The sequence below is a fragment of the Alligator sinensis genome, unplaced genomic scaffold, assembly GCF_000455745.1.
Source record: "Alligator sinensis unplaced genomic scaffold, ASM45574v1 scaffold424_1, whole genome shotgun sequence".
Classification (NCBI taxonomy): Eukaryota; Metazoa; Chordata; order Crocodylia; family Alligatoridae; genus Alligator; species Alligator sinensis.
In genome coordinates this window covers 1419539-1439702 of record NW_005842113.1, presented here as the reverse complement: position 1 = coordinate 1439702, position 20164 = coordinate 1419539, and the positions used below count along the sequence as shown (strand labels likewise).

Sequence of the window (20164 nt, the reverse complement as noted above, 5' to 3'; positions counted from 1 at the left end):
GTTTCCCCTAGAGCCCCCCGGGATAACAAGGAATAACAGCCACAAGTTGTTGGAGAGTAGGTTTAGATTAGACATCCGTAGGAACTACTTCACAGTTAGGGCAGCTGGGATCTGGAACCAACTTCCAAGGGAAGTGGTGCTGGCTCCTACCCTGGGGGTCTTTAAGAAGCGGCTGGATGCCTACCTGGCTGGGGTCATTTGAGCCCAGTTTTCTTCCTGCCCAGGCAGGGGGTAGGACCTGAAGATCTGCAAGGTCCCTTCCGACCCTACTTCTATGATTCTATGATTAACAGAAGCCATAAACTTGGATGTGCCATATTTGTTGTTCAACCACTGTTACCTCCCCCAGGGTTCATGGAACACTAATTGGTGTTACTCTATCAACTACATTTGCTTTGATTTACTTGGTTTGTTCAGTGAGATATTTTAATGCTGCCAACATTGATTATTCTGGCTTTTGTAGCATTAGGTTCATTATTATTTTATGCATATTTTGTCTGATTTATACAGATGTTCTTCTGTAACTTATCCAGATGGAATGCCTCTGTGCAATCTGAAAGCAGCTATTTGTGCCATCAGAGCATTTCCCAAAAATTGTACAGTTAAGCAATCATGTTAAAAGCAATCATCTTAAAAAACCAAAACAAACAATAAAAAAAATATCAAGCAAGCAAAAGAAGAAAAAAGATTAAGCTGCTGCAGACTTGTCAGAGACATGTTCACCCATATCACTTTTCAATACTTTTTGTTACAGTTGGCATTCAGAAGTGTTTTGTTGTTTTAGTCATCTTTGCAAACATGTTTTTTTCCTAGAAGTTTAGACAGCGTCTTCCTATTGCTCACTCCTTGCAGAAGCAAGCACTTAGCTGCTGCATTTTCAATGAGAGCAAAGAATTGTATCCTTCTAATACTACTGGAAATTAATCCTTTCCATAAGATGCTCTGACAAACTATAACTTTTTATGTGGATTAGATTTTAGAAATACAGTACTAAGTCAATAGTCAGGCTTATTTTTGTCTCATCGTAAAGCTCTGAATTCTATGGGCTCCATGCCACTTTGGGTCTCAGTGTTCAAATATTTCATTTCTGGAGTTCAGGTTTCAAATCACACGATTGGTCATAAGTACAAATTATCTTGGTGGGATCATTCTCTTTGTTACCATTTTTATGTGTCACTAAATTATCACATGGTTTAACATAATTAGCAGGAAGAAAAGCCCAGATTTGAAACACAGTCACTAGTTAGGAACATATGAATAGCAGGTCTGTAGGAAGGAGCTTACACAAGACCTGTTTGCTCTGTGCTTGGCTCAAATCCAGGCAACCAGTTCCTTAGAAATGCAAGTCTCTCACAAGCAAATTTAGAAAATCCCAACATCAAAATTAGTATTAAAGCAATGGATTGTGCTGCAGCATTGTTTTCAGGGCTCCAGTTGTGACATTAGACTCAATATAAACAAGAAACGTTTAATCTTTAACAGACATATGAACTGTAGCTGTATTTTAATTTTCTTAATTTGTGACTACAATGGCTCCTGATGTTCCAGTAAGCATCTATTCAAATATAGGAATTATGAAAAAAACCCCATTAATTGAGCCTCCTTTATTGTCCCTGTGTCTGCCTTAAGTGTTAAGAGAGGGACACAGAAGGAAAAAAAAGGGGCACCATTCTAAGTAAATAAATGTTTCTTAAGTGTTGTTTAAAGGGAGCTATTATACCCTGCATAGAGTATCCAGTCTGAGGTGTAGTCACCTGTTCACTTACAGTGCTTGCAAATCATTGGAATAGGGGTGACACATAGGGGGTGCATGCAGGTGCACATGTACCCCTGCACGTGGTGGTGCGCCCCCTGCAAGAAAGTGCTGCCGACACTGTCGTGGGTGGTCACCACTTGCCACGCTGCCACTGCAATCCCTGCTGGCCGCCGCTGCCAGCAGTGGCTGCAGGTGGTCACTAACTTGGTCAGTGCTCGCCACTCCCCACCCGCTGCCAACAGCACCAGCAGGAGCTCCCCAGCTTACTGCCACTGGGTTCCCACCGCTTCTGCCGCCGTCACCACTGCCACACTCCCACCACCACCATGCCCCCCACAGCTGCTGGGGGGCATGCGCTGTACATGTTCAAGCAATTTTGCAGTGCCACAATGGCACTAAACTGTTTGAATGTGCTGTTAAGTTGAATGTGTGATGCCACCCCGAGATACCTGCACTCCATAACAAGTTAACATGTTTTTTTTAGCTTACCCAAAAATAACAATTCTTATTTTTTCCCCTTTCCAACTAGATCAAGAAAAAACAGCAGGAAGTACTGGGCTTTTTAGAGGCCAACAAGATTGACTTTCAGCCACTGGACATAGCTGGTGATGAGGACAACAGGAAATGGATGAGAGAAAATGTCCCAGGTGAAAAGAAGCCACAAAATGGAATCCCTCTCCCTCCACAGATCTTCAATGAGGAGCAATACTGTGGGGTGAGAAGTCATTTGACACTTTTAGGGAGTGCTGGAGTGATGTTGAAGCTATGGTGGTCCAGGAATTATGCAAGAGGCAAGGATTTTTGTGGGTGATATCTTTTTATTCGACCAATGGCCTGGTTGGGATAAAGTTAAATGAGCTTTTAAATGCAAGGCATTTGATATTTTTCGTAACGTTGTAGGCTTTTATAAGGACTTTACAGAAGTACCCTAAAACCATTGTTCCTACAATAATCAGGGATTCTTTTCTGACTTAATAGTTTTAGGAAATATTAGACATGAAAAGAAAATGGAGTACCTGATTATCTCCTTTCACAGAAAGGACTTGGAGGAGGGAAAACATACTAGAGCATCTCTGCCTGGTGAACTATATGGGGATTTTCTTTCCTCTACAGATAAAGAGTCTGTGGAGGCCTGTAGACATGCTGGGACTCAATTAATTGATTAATTGAGTCTTCTGGAGTGTGCTAATTAGCACGCTCCAGCCAGTCTCTACGTTTTGTGTATTAGTGTCTCCATGCTTCAAAATGGTGATGGGGGGGTGCTTTAATTAAAGCTCGTCAAATAAGTTTTAGCATTCTGCTGCCATTTTGAAGCATGGGGTCACTGATACATGAGACACTGTGGGTGCTTTAATTAGAGCAGCTTTTGGAGCCACTTTAATTAAAGCCCCCACCACCACCCCCTGAGCACATATGAAAATGCCCTGTGGGTTCATTGAAGGGCGTCAAGTGTCAGCTTGTCACCCATAAGGAGTTCCCTAGCAATCAAGCATTCCAGCCTGCTGGATCCGGGTCCTGGTAACATAGCTCCCTTACAAGTGACCACTGGCTCCCTGCCCATGTCTTACATTACCCACATTGAAAGGGGAGCAGAGAACTCTAAAATAGGTGATGCTGCATTTCCTGGGATAACCAGGTGGCAAGGGCCTGCTAGGACAACGATTCCTTTTCCCAGCCTGTGTGCTCACCTTTGCAATTTTATCTTGACTCTTGACATGCCCTCCTTCCACACATAAGAAATAACTGACTAAATATAGAGTGCCAGTCACAGCATGTTTATCTGGGGAGGCATCGCTGGAGCTTTGAAGAGAGGCAGAAAGCCTTGCGCTGTCAGCTACACTCCCTGTCCTTCAGCAGTATTGTGGCTTTTCTCTTTGCAGTTCTGTTCCTTTTGCTCTCTCTAAGCCAGTGGTCTCCAACCTTTTAAAACACAAAATCACTTTTTGAATTAAAGTGCAACCCAGGATCCACCTCAAACAAAATGTAGAAATAACAGTTTATATTTATATTGATGTTATATAAAGCTGAGATCAAGTGCTTAATATACCTAATTATACATTTTCCCTACTTACCAAGTCTTAGTGTGACACTTGTGACTGCATATTATTATCTGCCTGCTCCAGACCAGGCTGCCACTGCTGCAGGGAGCCGGGGCAGAGTTGTGATCCCCTGCCTGCGTGCTCCTGCCTGGAGCGTACAGGCTTACAGATCGTGGCTCTGCCCTGGCTCCGGAGCAAGTTGCCCCCATCCCAAGTACCCATTGGCTCCAGAGCAGCCCCCTGTACTGCTCTCAGTCTGATCTCCATGGGGAGATCCCAACCCCGACCCCAGCCCCAGCCTAAGCTTCCCCCTCCAGATGAGGCTGGGGTCTCCATGGAGACTGGCCCAAGCCCTGAGGGCAGGGGCTGCTGGGAATTGGAGTCCATTTTTCCCACCCCTGTTTTATGCCTAACTTTAGCTTGGAAAAAAAAGTGAGATGGGGGACTGAGACTGAGATCGACTGTCAGAGGCTCCATGATTGACCAGTCGATTGTGATCTACTGGCTGGTGACTACTGCTCTAAGCCATGCTGTGGTGTTTCATAGGTTCAACGTGGATTTTATTAGGCTCACTGAGGATTTGAGCACACAAACAAGTTACCATGAAGTGAAAAAGGGTGTGAATTTACCATATGGCAACTGCCATTGGTGATGTGTAGGGAGTGCATGCGGGTGCATGTGCACCCCCTGAGCATGGCAGTGCACCCCCTACGAAATGGTGCCACCAACACTGTTGGTGGCACCTGTGGGTGATTGCTGCTTGCCACCCCCACAACCCCCCACTGCTGACAGTGCTGGCAGCATCTGTGGGAGCTCCCTGCTTATCACTACCGCCAGCACCACCATGTCGTCCCCTCCTCCCCCCCCCCCCCCCCCCCAGCCGCCAGGGGCACAGGTTTGTGGCAGCTGCTACCCATATGCACTCTTTTGTCCCAAACTAACTTGTGGCAGTTGAGCCCTGTTTCATTGCATTGCTTAGGGTTAGTTTTCAGGTAGCACAAGATAAGAGCATGGATACTGGCAGTTACACCCAAGCAATTAACTTGTGGTAATCTCCTCCTTCCTTTAACCTCATGTCCTGGATGTACCTGTAAAAGCTGTTTCAGGAAGCTTGTACATTTATGTGACTAACATCCTTCTCAGAAATTTCCATTAGGCCTCAATTCAATGCCACTTGAACTCCATGGAAACACTCTCATTGACTTTATTAGATGTTGTATCAGGCTTTTAAGTTAGTACTTTTTTTACTGGCAGGAATAGATTGTATAATGACACTTCCCCACATAAAATTGCTTAACAGAAAAAAAGATGCACAAAGCATTTATGAAATGTATTTCAATAATCAAGGTTAAAATTTAGCAAGAGGAACACAGTAATGTATTATTAGTATTGCTTGATTTTGGTAGCATACACACTGTGCTAGGTGCTTTGCATGTGAAAAAATCTGTACTATCCTCCACCCAACAGAAATAAGGATTTTTTTTAGAACTTGAACTTCCAGGTCCACAGGATAAACATTGTGCTCCTCTTTTCCTACAAATTGGGAAATTTCATGTGCAAATAGCTGTTTAGGTAACTTCCTAACTATATGTGCATGCAATTCTCTGTTTTTTACATATAACCACCATAACTGCACCTTCAGTTGTAGGTAGGCAGCTGTGCCAATGTTTTGCATATGAAACTTTAAAAAAAATGTGGCCCAATTTTTGACCCCCCAACAATTAAGGGATTACATGGATTTCCTGAATGACCACAACATTTTTTGGAAAAACAGCAACAACTAAGCCAAGACCAGGTTCCCTTTCGGTAGTAATAGATTCCACATAAGCTTTTGCTTAGGCCTATGCCAGTAGGCAGGTATTCAATCAGGCTTTGGATCCGGCCACGTCAGATGTCAGTGATCCAATCTGGAGCTCCGGATCAGTTTGCCTCTTCAATCCGTCCAAAGCGGCTCCGAAGCTTCGGAGCTGCCTCAGAGATCCGGCCATAGGGTATAATGGGGGAAATCAATGAAATATCTAACTTTGTTATTTTGTCTCTGATTTAGGTGAAACTTGTAGGGGTGGTAGCCTCTGCTGAGAGCAGGAAGCCTGCCAAGGGTCAAGAAGATAGGTGTAAGGGTTTTGGGGAAACTGCATCCCAAATTCTTGAAAGAAAAACTCATGTCACATGTATGTGTTACATCATGGGGGTGGGGGTGAAATCTCCAGCAGTGGTAGCCCCTGGTGAGGCCACAAAGCCTGCCAAGTTTCAAGAAAATAGGTGCAGGGGTTTGGGGGCGGAACTGCACCTCAAACTGCTGACAGGCAAAACTCGTGACATAGATGACCTTGTGTGTGTTAAGGCGCAGCGGGCTGAAAACTGCAGGGGTGGTGGCCCCTGCTGAGGTCACAAAGTCTGCCAGCTGTGTGTGTGTGTGTGTGTGTGTGTGTGTGTGTGTCACTGCGGGAGTCTGTCCTCTGGGGCCCTGCACCTCTAGCTGCTAACAGGCAAAGCTCGTGATCTGAATGGGTGACACTGTGTGTGTGTGTGTGTTAAGGTGCACCCTTCCTGCACAACATGGCAGTGTGCCCCAGTGAGGCCTCCTCCTCCCCTACAGCCTCACATCTGGTCCACCACTTTACATGACAACAGATAAAATAACTTAGCTGGCTCAACACTAGTAGCAGCAGCAGCAGCAGCATCAAAGGTACCCAAACGGAACTGTCACAGAGCCTTTCTTTTTATAAAGGAATTGACAGCAAGAAGTAAAGATGTTGTGTTGTGTTGGACATATGATGTTACTGTGTGTGATGGCTTATCTTGTGTTTTTATATCTATATGTTTATTATGAAAAAAAAAGGAGTACTTAAAAAAATGTATCTTGGAAGCTTTAGCATTGAAAACCCCTTTGTCAGGATGAGGAAATACCTGCAGTTGGTCCTGGATGGAAGGAATAGTAAAAAAGCCAGAGGATGGCCTGGCCCGCAAGGCAGGCAAGAAAGCCAGTCAGTGGAAATGGAAATGGAGGCGTCAGGGGGGAGGGACAGGCTGGGGTGGGGGGAAAGGGGGATGTAGCAGTGCAGGTAAAAGTGCAGAGGTGCCTGGGGTGTCAGATGTCTGGCAGGTTGCTGTGTGCCAGAATTCCACTGTGTATACTGAGTCCATGAGTTTCTGTACTTACTACCGAGGAGGCTGATGAAGTGCAGTTCATAGGCCCAGCTCTGAAAAGCGGTTTGTACATTCAAACAAGCAACTAACCTCATCACCAGAACTGAAGCCAACTTCCTACAGCTCAAAACACAAAACCTGCCAACTATCTCCAGTACCCTCACAAACTGCACACCAGAATCTATCAAAGACAACAAAACCCAACTACCTGTGGGGGCACATTCCTCATGAAAAAAACCAAAACACTCAGGCCTGATCCTGAGAGGGAACAAATTACAATGCAAACCACTTTTCAGAGCTGGGCCAATGGTCTTGGTGACCTCGCTTGCCTTGGGAATGCGCCACCCTTTCTGTCCACCTGTCCCCCACTGGTTCAGGGTGGCCTGCCTCTGCTTTGGGGGGGAAGGGGGCTTTGGAGTGAGCAGGGGACTTCCCTTTCAGCACGCTTGCACTGGTGCCAGGCTGAGCAGGAAGAAGGGCAAGGGGGTGCTGCCTCCTCAGATGCATCAGCATTGCTGTGGTGGAAAAGTGTCTCTCATCCTTGCCATAGCTCATGTGCCTTTGGCAGTGCTGGCAGATGGCAAACCTAGGATCATCTGCCAGCTCAAAATGCTCCCACACTACACTATTCCCCCGCTTCTGGGTTGAGGGTGAGGATCCTGCCTTATCCCACTCCTCAGCAGGCTGAGGCGCCACAGCAGGAGGAGCTGCTTCAGTTGAGCCACTTGCCTCCACAACCTCAGCTTTCCAGAGGAGACCTGGGTCTAGGGGAAACTTGAGGGGTGTGGAGCACAAACTCTGATTCCCCCCTCAGTCCCCAGAATTGCTTGAGCCAGCATGCTCAGCATCCCCGATTCCAGCTCCAGCTCCTCCTCTGGCAGTGGGAGGCTCACGCTGACAGATAACATTGGGGTGGAGGAGACAGTGATTCCACTGCTGGTGCCCACTTCTGGACTGAGGGGAGGTGGTGCAGGTGCAGGGATGTCAGGTGCAGATACTGCTCCCACCTCCTTGCTTCCACTGGCAGCACTGGTGTCATGGCTGCTTGGGAAGAGAATGCATCTGTGTTGGGGGGGGGGTCTTGCAGCTCTAAATCTCCCCCTACCCCGTCTCTCTCCCCTGCCAGAAGACCTGGTACCTGCCTTTCCAGCACACTTCATATTGATCTTTCCTGTGCTGCAAAAGTTCTCTGTGTGCATGTCACTCCTTTTGTGTTGTGTGTTTTATTCTCTCTGTTGCCTGCGTGCACTAGACTCTTCTTTGATTATTTGCTTCAGTGTTAAGAGCTATGTAAAAATTGTGTGCTGTCTGTCTGTCTTCTTCTCCTATGAATATCTGATTTTTCTTCTTTATAGTGCGTGTGCCTCCCTACACAGTGATGGATTACACTGGCAGGGAAAACACAGCTTTTTGTTTTCAAAGTTTGCAAAACAAAAAAAGAGTGTAAATATAAATTGAAAGAAATTAATTGAATAGTATTAAGAGATGCTAAGATAAGCTAAATCCTACCTAATCCTTTCTAACAACAAAAAGGAACTGGCAAGTTCAACTACTGAGTAAAGCAACCAAGCTGAGATGCCCGAGTCTGAGGGTACCTTTCTCATGCAGTTCCTGAGAGGGAACAAGCTTGCAAAAGGCACAGCATGCCTCCAAACAGAGGCTTTTATGCTGTTTCTAGGTCCCTCCCCCCAGACACTGTCATTGGAAAGGCAACCAGAGAGAAATCCTTCTCACTGGCCACCTACACATAGATTTCATAGACATTAGGCTGGAAGGGACCTCGGAAGATCATCGAGTCCAGCCCCCTGCCCAAAGGGCAGGAAGTCAGCTGGGGTCATAGGATCCCAGCAAGATAAGCATCCAATTGACTCTTGAAGGTGTTCAATGTAGGTGCTTGAACCACCTCCGATGGCAGGCTGTTCCAGACCTTGGGGGCTCAGACAGTAAAGAAATTCTTCCTTATGTCCAGCCTGAAACAGTCTTGCAGTAGTTTGTAACCATTCGACCTTGTCATCCCTTGGGACGCTCTGGTGAACAAATGTTCCCCCAGATACTGGTGGTCACCCCTGATAAACATATAGGTGGCCATCAGATCAACCCTGAGCCTGGGCTTTTCCAGGCTAAAGAGCCCTATAGTTCTCAGCCTGTCATCATAAGGTCTGTTTTCCTGACCCCTGATCATGCATGTGGTTCTTCTCTGGACACTCTCAAGCTTCTCCACATGCTTTTTGAATTGTAGAGCCCAAAACTGGACACAGTACTCCAGCTGCGGCCTCACCAAGGCCAAGTACAAGGGGAGAATGATGTCCTGGGATTTGTTTGAGACGCATCTATGGATGCAAGCCAGCATTTTGGTTGCTTTACTAGCCGCAGCATCGCCTTGCAGGCTCACGTTCATCTTGCGGTCAACGATGACCCTCAAGTCTCTTTCTTTTGTACTGCTAGCCAGTGTAGCACTGCCGAGCCTATAAGGATGCTGCAGGGTTTTCCTCCCAAGGTGGAGAACCTTGCATTTTTCAGTGTTAAACACCATTAGGTTCTCATCCGCCCATTTGCTGAGCCTGTCCAGGTCAACCTGGATCACCCTCCTGTCTTCAGGTGTGAATGCTTTGCCTCACAGTTTGGTGTCATCGGCGAACTTGGCCAGTCTGCTTCTGACTCCAATGTCCACATCATTAATGAAGATGTTGAACAATATGGGTCCAAAGACATGTCAGTCTTGCCCCCCGCTTTCCCCCACCCTGCTCTCCCTCCCTCCCTCCCTCCCCTATTCCCCCTTCTTCTTCTAACTTTCATTTTTAGTGTCTGAAGCATTCAAAGCTTTTCTGAAGCATTTCGGAAGGTCTAAACCGCTTTGGACAGCTTGAACGAGCCAGTGCTTCGCTCCAGGCACGCTACTTCAGACGCTGAAGTGTTCAAACTGACCCCGGATCTGAAGCGTGGTCCGAAGCCTCGCATAGCCCTATTTTTTTGCTTCCTCAACCCTCACAGTTTTCATATTATGTACTTCAACTAGAAGCAGAAACACAAGTAATCATTCTCCCTGTTGAGGCTGGCACATTCCTGTTGAGGCTGCAAATCCCGAGTCGGGGACAGCATGTAACTGATCACCACAGGGATCTAAAGGAACCTCAAAATACATTTTCCCCCTATGGGGTGGTTCCAGGCTAGGCAAACTAAATGTAGCCACTATGAACTTGTCATCTCCAAGGAATTTGATAATCTGATTCCCTCTGAATTGACTCAGAGAATGCCTGTCTGGTCACAACTCTCATCTCTTGATAAGCATCCTCCTGAGAGGTCTGTGAATCTCTTTAAATAACAAAAGCAGCATTTGAGACCCCAATCTGTGATAAAGAAACCACTCCTGTGATGGCAATATGATTTCTGTCTACAAAATTTCTCTGTTGTGTTTCTGGTACCACTTTCATTATTAAGTACCAGTCTTGCAAGGCATGCTGTCCTACTCTTAGTTTGGGAATGTGGCTGCTGCATCTGATAGCTATAGTATTAATTTGAGCAAAATAATCAATTAGATCTATATTTTCATTAATCAACAATTTTTCATTAATCAACAAATTTACCCGCCTCAGTGCAACAGTCTTAGTATCCTGAGCATCTTGGAGACAACTCTGCCAGTGTTTACCCTGTTGGGCTACTTCATCTGTTTTTTTGTAAATGTACAGTGTGAATATGTAGCTCCTGAATCTGCTGTTTCATGTAATTTAATTCATGCACTTTCTGATTTTTTTTTTTTTTTTTTTTACTAACTTATATCTAGGGATCCAGGTTTTTCATTTCCTGGGGAAAATAGAAAAAAAATATGGGTTTCTCATTTTAATGGAGAAACACCTAGACTTTATACTTTTGCAAAGAGCTCTCTGCAGGCTGGAAGAGTTCCAGCCTGCTAGGGGCTGGGGGGAATGGTAGAAGGGCAGTCAGACAGGGGTGCCATGTGCATGGGCAGAGTGGGGCCAGGCGGGGAAGCTCCTTGTCATTGTAAAACCCATGCTACCCTGGTGAAGCAACCCCTGCCTGCCCAGCAGCAGTGGGGATGGTGGTATGGAGTTGTGTCCCTTGCTGCTGCTAGGCGGCCAGGGGGCACCTCACCATGGCAGGGTGGGGCTCCTAGTGGCAGCGATGAGTTTCCCCAGCCAGCCCAGCTCTGCCCTGCCACACTGGGTCCTGCCTGATGTGCTGCAGGGGCCCAAGGGTAGGGCAGCAGGGTGGAGAGCCTGAGTCTGCAGTGGGCAGCCTGCACCCACACCCCCCACAGGCACCTCTCTGGCCATGCCATCTATGGGGGAAGGCGAACTGTGCCATGCACTCTGCTTTGCCACAGAAGCTGCCACCTCCCATGGGTGGCAGCAGGGGTTCAGGCGCTGTTGTGAGGGGCAGGGGGCGGTGGACCCGGGTTCCTGGCCATGTAGCCTCGGCAGGGGGGGCCCTCTGTCAGGGCTGGGAAAGCAGGGGGCTGTGGGTGGGGAGCAAGGCACACCAGTAGGGCTATGGGGCTGTGGGTGGAGAATGAGTGGCACCAGCAGGGCTGAGGGGCTGTGGCTTGGGACTGAGGGGCCTGGACCTGTATCCTGGTGAGTGAAGGGGAGCTCTGATTTTCCATGACAAAAAAACCCCAAATCAAATGCCAAAATTTATAGATATTTAGAATATATTTTATTATAGTGATTGAGGCGCTCATAGGCTTCCAAATCGCTTTAAAATTGTAAATATCATAAAACGCTGTGTTCAATTGATACGCGCGCGCGCGGGTGTATGTGTGTGTGTGTGTGCGCGCGCGTGTGTGCTATATTTATTAGCGGTGTTTCATTTTAATCATGAATTTTTGCGTTCTTAAATCAGAGAATTTGAGATTTTTAAACAGAGAAAACCAAGATCCCTGCTTATATCCAATAAGTTAAACATCCATACAGCACCTTTTTAGCTCTGGTTCTGAGTTTTCATTCTTGAAGAATTCTGAAGTCACTACCAAGTCTTTCCCAAGTACCTCTGGAATCCAGTAATCATGGAAGGAGAATTATCTTACCCCCCTCTCTTTGCTATATAGCCTAATACATTTTTCTAGGGCAACAACACTGTACACTGCTTTGGATATATCCCTATGATTTGGGTCCAGATTTAGGTCCATCATGAGTATCTTTAGAGGCTCTTGGGAAAAGGTGAACCTGTTCATGGTAAACCTTAAACCTTTATCTGGAATATCATTATTAATAGGTACCTTTAAAATTATGAGCAAGAACTACACGATAAAGCCTATCAAGGCTAAAGAATCCAGAATTACACAACATGCATGTTGTTTTTGCTCTTAAATTAAATTGAAAAATGAAATGACAAGTTATTCTTGTTTTTAAATTACAGGATGTGGTGCTTACTGTTAAATTTGTGCAGAATTTCCCACAAAGCCAAATTGTGCCTTGAAACTTCTTCCCTCTCTATTTTTATGAGAGAAAAAAATAAGGAGCAAAGTAAAAGCAACAGCTTTTGTGACTAGGTATTGATATTTGAAATCTCCTAAATTTACTGCTGCACCTATTTTCAATGTTAATTCATTTATAAAGGGACTGTTTCCTCTATTAAAATCACCAAATTACTGCTGGGTAGCAAAAACTGGCTGCCTCCTGTCTGGCTCCCCAAAACTTGTCAGGATAGAGTACACTGACCTGACCCCTTATCCAACATTAGATATTCTAAGGCTGACTAGTCTTTCAGGTAGTTTCTCTCACTGGGGACTTAGTTTCTTTTTTTAGCGTGAAGTTACATGTTATTCTTACATGTTGCAGGGGTTTGGGTTGTAGCCGTGTTGGTCTAAGGACATAGGCAGACAAGGTTCCTTGGGTGAATTTGATATCTTTTATTAGACCAACCCAAATTCACCCAGGGAACCTTGTCTGCCCATGTTATTCTTAGACCTTATTAGAGGCACTTAAAACACAAGTGTCCACAAGTTAAACTTGCCTTGTTAACTTGTACTAAATGCCCTCTGAGCATCTCAAAGTTACGCTCTTTCAGGTGAGGATTAACTCTGGGCCATGCTACCTACCTTGTGTTAACGTAACTTCAGTCTGCTTCATAGCAATAAAATGAGAAATTTGCAGTCCTCCAGCTTCCCAGGATACACCACGTTCAGTACTCCACTCACTCAAGAGCAGGGACAGAGTCCAGGTGTCCTGGCTCCTAGTCACATCCCTGCTTGCCAGCCCTCTAGGGGCAAGTCGGAGCTGTGTAGGCAAGAAACAGTATTAACCATTAATGTGTGACTGCTCACAGCACGTTCTAACTTTAACACTGCTTAACTTTCCACTTATTTAGTATAGTCTAAGTGTAACATGTAACTGCACCCTTATCCACCCTACTACTTCCCTTATCCTATCTTATACTAACTTAACTGTACTTAAGGCCTACTAAAACACCACGTTATAAGCAACTTAACCTAATAGTTTACTCAGTGTTTCTAGACTGTTTGTTATCAGACAGTACAAAGATAAAGATGGATATGCTTGAAAAAGACAACTTATATTGGTCATAAAGATTTAGGGAAACAGCCTTTCCTCACATAGTTTGTTATCCAGAAATAACTTTCCTGTCTTTGTTTTAAGTCATGATTGGCTATCCAAAATCCAACCTAAAAATCCATAAATGCCTTAAGGTAGGAGTGGGCAAAATACAGCCCATGGGCTGCACTGGGTCTGCCAAGTGATTCTGTCTGGCCCACAGTAGGTCCCCGGGCCATGGTGTGTGGGACTGGTCCTGCCACCCCCAGGGGAGGTGTCACCTAGCGCAGAGCGCAGCCTGCCCCATCCCTGTGCATGGCTCTCAGGCATGCCAGGAGCTTTAGTCTGTTGGGCCAGGTGGCCTTGGTGGTGGGGTGGGGGTGGTCTGGAGGCTAGACTTGGCTTCCCAGCAGCCCCAGTGGCAGCGGCTCCTTCTGGCTGCCACTGTCAGCATCTCGATCACTGCAGCATGACCTGGCCCTGCTGCCCAGGCACCCCAGCCCATCCATTCTGTACCCACTGCCAGGACCCCTGAAGGCAGGATGTGCTTGGCTGGGTGGATGGGATGGGGCTGTGGGTGGGCGAGGAGCAGTGTCCAGGAATAGGATGGGCAAGCAGAGCCAGGGACATACGAGGAGCAGATCACAACTTTGCACCAGCCCCCACAGCCCCATCCCATCTACCCAGCTGAGTGTGCCCTGCCTACAAAGGTCCTGGGCTAGTGTAACAGGTTGCCCTTCCCAGCGGCATTTTTGTATATTTATTTATTTATTTATTTATGCCTATGAGGGACACCCCTGAAGTCCCTTACTGTTTCACTTCTCTCTTTTGTCTCATATCCTGCCTTTACTCACCTGTCATGTCTTGATGTAAATTTGATGTTCTTACAAGCAGGAGACTGCCTATTATATTTCTATGTTGGGGTTCTCAGCCACCACGGGCCTTGCCCCGTCTTTCTCTAGCTAAGCCTACCAGTCTAAACCCACCAGATAAGATTTGATTCTGAGGCTCTAGCTCCTTAATCCTCTCAGGTCCCATGGCCCTCCTTTTGCTTTCAACACAGAGCTCAGGCTTTCTGGCCTAGAGGCCTGTCTGCTGGATATAGAGCCAGAAGGCTGTAAGTTCCAGTCTGGGCAGTGGCCTAGAGTTCCCAAGGCCACTTTTTCTTTTAGCTCAGGCTACTAGCCAAGATGCCCCCACTGGGACCTGGCTTAAAAGTCCTGCAGCCAGCTCTGAGCTACTAGCCCTATACAGCTGCACTAGGCCCTTTGGCCTTTTATGACTGTACCCAAGGCACCAATGAGGCCTCCTCCTCCCCTATAGCCTCAACCACAAACCACCGGTGCCAATCAGTCAAAAATATAAACAGTATGTCCATAGGCTAGAACTGCCACAAAAAAAGTAATTAAAGCCAGCTTACATTTTTTCAGAGCTCTGTGCTTCTGCTTCCCACCCTCTGTTACAGTCCTTCTTCTGGGGCTGCCGCCACTTCTCTGAGAGTCCTCAGGAGTTCCTGTCCCATAGCAGCTGGACTGGTAGCCAAGCCTTTCTGTGGAACTCTTATGCACAAACTCCTTCCCCCTTGCCTGCTGACCCCAACTGCCACCAAGCCCAGGGTTTTTATAGTTCTGGCTTGCCCCCTTCCGGTCACCTGACTAGCTGGCCAGGCTCAGTTTTTACCCCCATACCCTGCCAGCAGTCTGTGCCCAGAAAGTTCTGGTCTTAAAGGGACCAGCCCATTTTCTGGTAACAGGGCTAGGGTTCCCTGTTAAAGCTGGTCTCCATGGAGAGTTTGTCCATCTGGTGGTGGGTGCGAGGCAGAAATGCTCAGGACCAGATAGGATCAACTGGCTTAAGCCTGGCCTCCATTGACCCTATTTCTCTTGCCAGGTCAGCACCTCCTCCCCAGCCCTCAACAGCTCACCAAATGTCCTTAAGTGGCCCTCCAGCCCAAATAAGTGCCCATCCCTGCCTTAAGATGTGAGGGATGAAAATCCAGATTGGAATTCTTATGCTTGAGATCATTTAGAGTGACAATTCAAATTTTCAGTCTATTTTTCCTCTGCGAAAATGTAAGACTTCTTTTAAAGAAATGCGTCTAGGAATCAGCAGTTGATTTGATTCAGAATGTTCAAATAAAAAAGCAACCCAAATTCATTATTTTTAAAACTTTCTTGATTTTTTCAAAAAAGGGAATCTCTCAGGTTTTCTTGGCTTTTTACTTAGGATTTTTGAATGCTTAGCATTGGCGATAAATAATAAGTAACAAAGCTATCAGGTATCCTAACAAGGAAACCTTTGTTCCCACTTCATTTTGGTTTTCTGTGTGCCTTTTGAATTACTTGTCCATGCAACACATTTTTTTGCTCCATGTGCAGTTCTAAGTGAGCAACAACCTAGACCAGCAGTTCCCAACCCCAAGTCGTGACCCAAATGAGGGTCACGGGGGCAATGCCGGTGGTGCTGCATGGAAAAGATGAGCTGTGTGCTGGGAGCTCCCCTGTTCCATCCCCAGGCTGCCATTGCATACTGCTCCCAACAGTGGGGCACGGGAAAAAAAAGTTTGGGAACCACTGACCTAGACCCATTTGCCCTCAAAGCAAATACATGTCTGAGGTATCTTGCCTTTGAATAGGGTCTTCTATTTTTTATTATAAAAGAAACAGAAAAACTTACATTCACTGCAAAAAGTTCCAAAGGGTGTTTTTTAAATTATTGAGATGATTTTGCATGGAGTGCTTTGGAATATGTATTGCTCACTTCATACATATTCATCACTTTATGACAAAAATTTGTACAGGTAGGTATTAGACTTCAGGGTCTTTTATACTGGAAAAATGTTCTTAAAATGGGAAGTATCCCCCCTCCCTACATGAGTGTATTTAAAACTATAGAATATAAATATATGGCTTTAGTGAACAGAAAGGAAGCATTTGGTATAATTTCCTATTCAAAGCTTGAATGTAAAGTCATTATCATGTATTCTGAACTGAACATTATAGATCACCTAGGATACAGAAGTGGTTTATATGGGATCTGTAGTATAACAAAGTCATATTTGTTAAGATTGCTTAAGAAAGCAAAGGAGTAGCATGCTAGTGCAATTGCAGAACTGACCTCGTTGGCCTGAGAACATGTGTTTTTTACTTGCTTGCATTTCATAAACAGAATTGTTGACAGTACAAGTTATTTTCTCATATGAACATCAAAGTATAGGATGGCAGATTACAGATCACATGTATTTTATATCCATTCTGGACCAATGAAACCATCACTAGATCTACTTTTTCCAAAATTACTTGGCACCCAGTCTAGTAATAAAGATTTTTGAAATTAATTTACTGTATAACATCTCTGTAGAGAAATAGCAATTGCCTTATAAAGTTTTGCAGCTTGCCCGCCTTCCCAGAAAATTATAACACTAGAATATTTTACTCTGTGTGAGAAGCTGTTCAGGAAGCTAAAGAATTTGCATGTTAATAAGAGTGTTAATAAGTGTGTTTATAAAACACTGTGTGAGTACATCAGGGTGCTGCATAGTCTTCATAAAGAAAAAGCCGTCACAATGAGCATTTTGAAGATGAAATCAAATGATTTTTGAAATTAGTCTTAAATAAAAGAGTCTGGTCATTTGGGTGCCTTTACACTTGCTTGACGGAGGGGGGGGAGGGGGGGAAAGGGGTGTGTGTGCTTTAATTAGAGTGGCTCTGTGAGCCACTCCATGAGCCACTCTAATTAAAGTGCCTGCAACATCTCATGTTGCAGTATCCTGTGCTTTAAAATGGTGGCAGGGGTGCTATAACTAAAACATGTTTGCTGAGCTTTAGTTAAAGTATCCCAACCATCATTTTGAAGCACGGGGACGCTGAATACATGAGACATGGAGGCTGCTGGAATGTGCTATGTCACGGCGGGGTCCTACCGGAGGGCCATGATCTCCTTAAGGCCCCCTTCCTCCATGCCAAGTCGGCTCAAGGGCACCCTCTAATTCTCGCCCGCCACGTCTTTTATGTTCCAATGTATTAGGGAGGCTGCCTCACATCTCCTTGGACACGGTTACTTCTGGCCCCATGAACTCCCGGACTGTTTGTGGGTCTCACTCTACGATGGGCGCTTCCCAGGCACCCTAGCCTTATGGGCTATGCGTGGCTCCTACCACCCCTTATACCACGCCACAAGCCTCACAGTTGGGATAGACGTTGTTCGGTCTCTCTGGGCCTCCTCGGTACCGCCGCCCTCTCTCTGGGCCTCTTCAGTACCCACTCTGGGCTTTCTCAAGAATGCCGCCCCCTTCTCTAGGGCCTTCCGCAGTGCTGCCCCCTTCTCTGGGGCCTTCCGCACCCACACTAGGGCTTCTCCATAGTGCCCCCTCTCCAGGGCTCACCACGCTTGCACTAGGGCTTCCCAACCGCCCCTCTCTGGGACTGGGGTCTATGCACCCCGTACGCAGTGCCCTTACTGGCGCTGGAGCCCCCACGCTGCTGTGGGTCCCCTATGAGGCCTCCTCCAACCCCTAACAGCCTCACCCAAACCACCGGTGTAACAAACAGCAACACAAACATAAGCCGCCTGGCTATAACAACATTGCTCAAGCATCTTAGAGCTGCCATAAGCTGCATCTGCGGTCAGGCTTCTTCCTGCATCCTGACTTAGGGAGCTGCTGGCAGGAAACTACCTCTGGCCTCCTGTCTATGCTTTATATAGGAGCCAGGCCCTGCCCCTTTCAGTCAGCTGACCTCCTGGTTGCTCTGGCAACCCACAGCTGGGCTCCTTATTCCCTGCTAGGTCTTTCCCTGGCAGTTTCCCCTCTCTAGGAGCAGGGCACCGACCTCCATGCTCTGACACATGCTAATTAGCATTAATTAGATTAATTGAGTCTGTTCCAATGTGCTGTAATTACAATGCATTGGAGCAGCATCCTCGCACGTCTACAGGCACCTGTGGCCAGAACTCAATTTTTTTGTAACTGGTTGGTCACCTGGAAAGATTGTTCAAATTAATGCCCACTGTAAGATTACAGCTGCACCTCCAGAAATGTAATATATCTCTTCCAATGGACCAAATGCCCTGATGCAAAATATGTATAAGAGATCAAACAACAACTGTGCACCAGAATGAACGCACACTAGAAATCTTTTAAGGACAAGACTACCCAATTACCTATGGGACCACATTTCTCACAAGAAAACCACTCTGTCTTCCATCTCTCAGTTCTAATCCTCAAAGGAAACTTACAAAACCCTTCTCAGAGATGAGCCTATGAACTCCACTTCATCAACCTCCTGGATACTAAAAATCATGGATTAAATATAGACATTGGATTTATGACACATTATAACCTGCCTGACATCTGACTCCCCAGGTACCTCTCCACTATTCACCCCCTCCTCAACCCGGCCCAGCCTGTCTCTCACCCACAGACTCCTCAATTTACATCTTCACTGAATGCCTGTCTTGTATGCATACCAGGCCAGCCTCCGGCTTCTTTACTATTCATTCCATCCAGGAAGAGCACACACCAACTGCAGAAACTTCCTTAGCCTGTCAAAGGGTTTTTAAACCCAAAAGCTTGCTTAAATTTTTTTTTCCAACTATTTAAGTGGGTCTAATAAAAGATATCAGATTCACCCAAAGAACCTTGTCTGCCTATGTTCTTAGACCAACACGGCTACAACCTACACCCTGTCTCATGTTATAGTTCACCGTAAAAGTGGAAGTTCCTTACAAAGACATTGGTGAAAAAACCTATCCTGGAGATCAGTGCTTCCTAAACTTTTCCTCAGCATGACCCCATTTATGGCCCTTGCCTCCTCATTCCCAGCCCACAGCCCTCCACTCCTGTGACACCATCCACTGATGTTGCCACCCAATTCGGGGTTGCGACCCACAGTTTGGGAACTGCTGCCATAGATGAAAGTGAGAAACAGGGTTGCCAACCCTCCAGGATTGCCCTGGAGTGTCCAGGAATTAGATATAAGTCTCCAGGAGACTGCTGAGAGTCACCTTGGAGATAAATGATAGGGCATTCATTAAAATAAATAAAATGTTGAATCCAATTTATACAGTAGTCCAGTGGGTTTTTAAAATGTAATAGTGATGTTCATTTGTCTCTCTGAGTACAGTACAGTAGATCAGTCATTAATGTCCTCATTAAGTGATAAAACCTCCTGGAACAGATTCAAATAGAGTTGGCAACCCCAGTGAGAGAGCTTTTTCAAGGGCTCAGACAAATTTAAACTTATTTTATAGGTGCCTGGAATCTTGCTTTCTTTTGGATATTTTGGCATTGCCACTGGAACATTATGTATTATACATGGCTGTACTTTAGGTGCATAAGTTTCATCATCCATTTTAAACCATTAACACTGGGAATTATCTTTAAAAAAACCCCTCTTTCTTAACCTTTTTCTCCTCTTGGTGCCTACGTATGTGGGTGTGTCTGTGTCACTTTCAAAAAAATATTGAGCACTTTATGCTGTTCTCCTTCATTTGTTTCTCCTGACAAAGAAAACTTCTAAAATAGAACTGAAAAATAGCTTTCTGTTTACAATTTGAGCTGGATCTCAGAAGAGACTGCCAACTTGTTATTTTTAAGGATCGTCCCCAGTTATGACAAATCTTGGTTTTGGTTCATAGATTCATAGATGTTAGGGTCGGAAGGGACCTCAATAGATCATCGAGTCCGACCCCCTGCATAGACAGGAAAGAGT

General features: G+C 45.8%; 1 protein-coding gene and 1 long non-coding RNA gene across 6 annotated transcripts in view; one reads left to right on the top strand and one right to left on the bottom strand.

The window, feature by feature from the left end:
- LOC102377181 (SH3 domain-binding glutamic acid-rich-like protein) overlaps nucleotides 1-20164 on the top strand; it is a 66603-nt gene that overhangs the window by 14104 nt on the left and 32335 nt on the right. For all 5 annotated transcript variants that reach the window (XM_025205360.1, XM_006024668.3, XM_025205359.1 and 2 more), the window contains exon 2: nucleotides 2286-2471. In XM_025205360.1, the coding sequence (XP_025061145.1) occupies nucleotides 2286-2471 (186 nt within the window). The remainder of the gene's footprint in view (nucleotides 1-2285; nucleotides 2472-20164) is intronic.
- LOC112550450 lies at nucleotides 3114-15289 on the bottom strand. The gene is made up of 3 exons (XR_003094301.1): nucleotides 14875-15289; nucleotides 13004-13181; nucleotides 3114-3676 (listed from the first exon to the last, which is right to left on the bottom strand). It is a non-coding gene; the product is annotated as an uncharacterized LOC112550450 (long non-coding RNA).